Source organism: Ammodytes marinus (genome assembly GCF_949987685.1).
Source record: "Ammodytes marinus genome assembly, chromosome: 23".
In the NCBI taxonomy this organism is placed as follows: domain Eukaryota; kingdom Metazoa; phylum Chordata; class Actinopteri; order Uranoscopiformes; family Ammodytidae; genus Ammodytes; species Ammodytes marinus.
Genome location: NC_137227.1, coordinates 5,389,995 through 5,392,827, shown reverse-complemented (window position 1 = coordinate 5,392,827; position 2,833 = coordinate 5,389,995). Strand labels below are relative to the sequence as shown.

The window sequence follows — 2,833 nt, the reverse complement described above, 5'->3', positions numbered from 1 at the left end:
GTGTGTGTGTGTGTGTGTGTGTGTGTGTGTGTGTGTGTGTGTGTGTGTGTGTGTGTGTGTGTGTGTGTTTGCAATGATAAATAAAATAAAGTTAAAAAAAAATATTTAAAAAAGTACATCAACAGAGGTATTTTAACATTAGATTTCTCTCTCTCTCTCTCTCTGTCTGTCTGTCTCTCTGTCTCTCTGTGGTGTCCTCCAGGCTCAGGGTAAGGTCCCTCCCCTGGCCTACCACAGCTGCAGTATGTTTCGTGGGGAGCTGTTTGTGCTGGGAGGCGTCTTTCCGTGTCCCAACCCGGAGCCCGACGGCTGCAGCGACTCCCTGTACATCTTCGATCCCAACCTCTCCATCTGGTACCAGCCTATTGTCACCGGCGACGCCCCTTCCCCCCGCTCAGGGTACGAGATGGTTTCAACCAAATATCAGTGCTGTTTTTAAATAAAGGTTAAAGGTGCACTATGTAACTTTGAGTGTGTCAGAAAAGTTAGGATTTTCTTGGGTATATTCTCTTAACTGAATAAACAAATGTTCATCACAAGCCAATGGGATCCCTGAACACTGAAGTTAGAAAGGTACTTTAAATGTTTCTGTTTCACTGTTGTTGTGTACAGCAGCGGGGCCCACAGTTTTGTTTACCTATTCTTGTCTTGGGTGTGGTGCAGTTGCCTAAAAATGATTTTGCTTTCCTTTTTGATGATAGAATTATTCAATACCCAGAATTATTATGTAAAAGGCTCTGCAAATGTAAACAAATCCCCCTCCTCTGAAACTACATAGTGCACCTTTTTAAATGAAAAAAATATATATGTCATCACTTGAATCAATTAACTCTTATTGGCCCTATCCGTTTCTTTTCCAGTCACTCTGCGTGTGTGATGCAGCAGAGGAAGATCTATGTGTTTGGTGGATGGGACACTCCGGTCTGCTACAATGACATGTACATGTTGGACCTCGGTAAGCCACACACACCACCTAGAGGAAATTCCTGCTTTCGTTCATGCCTTACATATGGTTGGATAGAGGTTTGGATCAAATCAAATGGATGACTTTTTTTTTGGTTTTGTCACTCAGGTCTGATGGAGTTTTCTGCAGTCAAAACAACAGGGAAAGCCCCCTCTCCTCGAAGGTACGCAGCAAAAAAAACACACACACACACACACACACATGTATTTAGTTTCAGCTTATCTAGTAGCTGCATGTTAAACACGTAGTTTTCTGAAAATAAGTATTTGAAGATATTTTTGATGCAGTCTTTCTTTTGTTTATTGTGTGTTTTGAATTTTCCAGCTGGCACGGCAGCGCTGTGCTCTCAGACACAAAGTTCCTCATCCACGGAGGTTACAACGGGAACAACGCTCTCAGTGACACCTTCATCTTTGACACAGGTGGGAGGTCGCTCACAAATACAGACACACACACACACACACACACACACACACACAAATACAAGTACTTGTTGACATTAAGTCCACGTAGTTTTTTCAACCAAAAAAGGGTCTGTTTGATGTAAACGGCATTTCAGAAAGCAGTGAAACATGCCCCATCCATCCTTGTTTTGTCCAATAAACAGTCCAACATCCAAAAATATTCGGTTCACTTTCATAGAAGACAAAGGAAACAGAAAAAAGAATTTTTTAGAAGCTGGAATAATGCAAATGACATTGATTGACCTATTACTTATTATTGTGAATATAACATGATTAAACCAACAACGTTTTGTCTTTGTGTCCCCGGCTCAGACAGCAGCAGCTGGACGGAGGTGACGCTCCCTCAGCTGGCCGTGCCCAGGGCGGGACACTCCATCATCACCACGGAGACGGACGCCAGCCTCCGCTTCCAGGAAGTGGGTGAAGAGGTCGCCGCGGGAACCATCGGCCGGACCCTGCTGGTGTTTGGAGGCGGGGACAACGAGGGAAACTTCTACTCCGACCTGACAACCGTTACCGTGGAGGAACTGCTCGCCGCCATTTAAAGAGAAGGAGTCAAGAGGTGAACCAGCCCTCATCTTGGGACTGGATGTCAAGCTATTTCAACACTCTCACAGAGCCTTTATTATTTATATTCCTACAGTTTTCAGTTTCAACCCTCTCTCCCTTTTCGTCCTATTGAGGGTTTTTTTAAGGCTTTTAAGAAATATTTGATAGGAAAATGTTTGCAGGTAGGATTTCTTGAATCCAATCATTTTCGTGCAGTGCAGTGAGAGCTATTTAAAGAGGCTTCACTGGGATTTCAGTTTGAGTCATCAAGGATAATGTCAAGCTTTTATGTATATAGTTTTTTTTTTATCAAGCTCTTCTAGTTATTCCTTAGGTAAAATGTCTTCCTTTTGAATAATGAAACATTGGGGCTTTCAGTAGCCCTGGCATCTGTAACACGTTGCCAGTGGAAAGCTGTCAAAGTAATTTTGTTATTCTCAAAATCAAGATAGTTTGTTTGTCAATTATCGCTCCAACTTTTCTGGTGTGCAATTCCTGTTCCCGTGCTGCTCCAGTTTGCGCTTGACGTCAGTCTTTGCTTAATAAACGCTTTTGATTGTCACACACTACACTTTTCCTTCTTTACTTTTTTTCTTAAAGATTATTTTTTTGGGGGCGCCCTTAGCTCAGGTGGTAGGGCGTCCCCCCGATGGGCCTCGGCCAGCAGCGGACCCGGGTTCGATTCCAGCCCGCGGTCGTTCTCTGCATGTCACTCCCCTCTCTGCCCCATTTCAACTCTGTCTCTACACTATTAATGAAGCATAAAAATGAAAATGATTTTTTTTTCTTTTGGCATTTTCAAGCTTTATTAGATAGTACAGAGTTGAAATGGGAGATAGAGAGAGAGAGAGAGGGG

At 43.2% G+C, this 2,833-nt stretch overlaps 1 protein-coding gene across 1 annotated transcript in view; it reads left to right on the top strand.

Moving 5' to 3' along the window:
• The window catches only part of krcp (kelch repeat-containing protein), a 6,207-nt gene extending 3,664 nt beyond the window's left edge, over positions 1-2,543 (top strand). The window contains exons 9-13 of the mRNA XM_080052252.1: positions 203-399; positions 861-955; positions 1,073-1,127; positions 1,289-1,386; positions 1,741-2,543. Of these exons, the coding sequence (XP_079908378.1) occupies positions 203-399; positions 861-955; positions 1,073-1,127; positions 1,289-1,386; positions 1,741-1,973 (678 nt within the window). The 3' untranslated portion in view covers positions 1,974-2,543. The remainder of the gene's footprint in view (positions 1-202; positions 400-860; positions 956-1,072; positions 1,128-1,288; positions 1,387-1,740) is intronic.
• Positions 2,544-2,833: the final 290 nt, after the last annotated feature.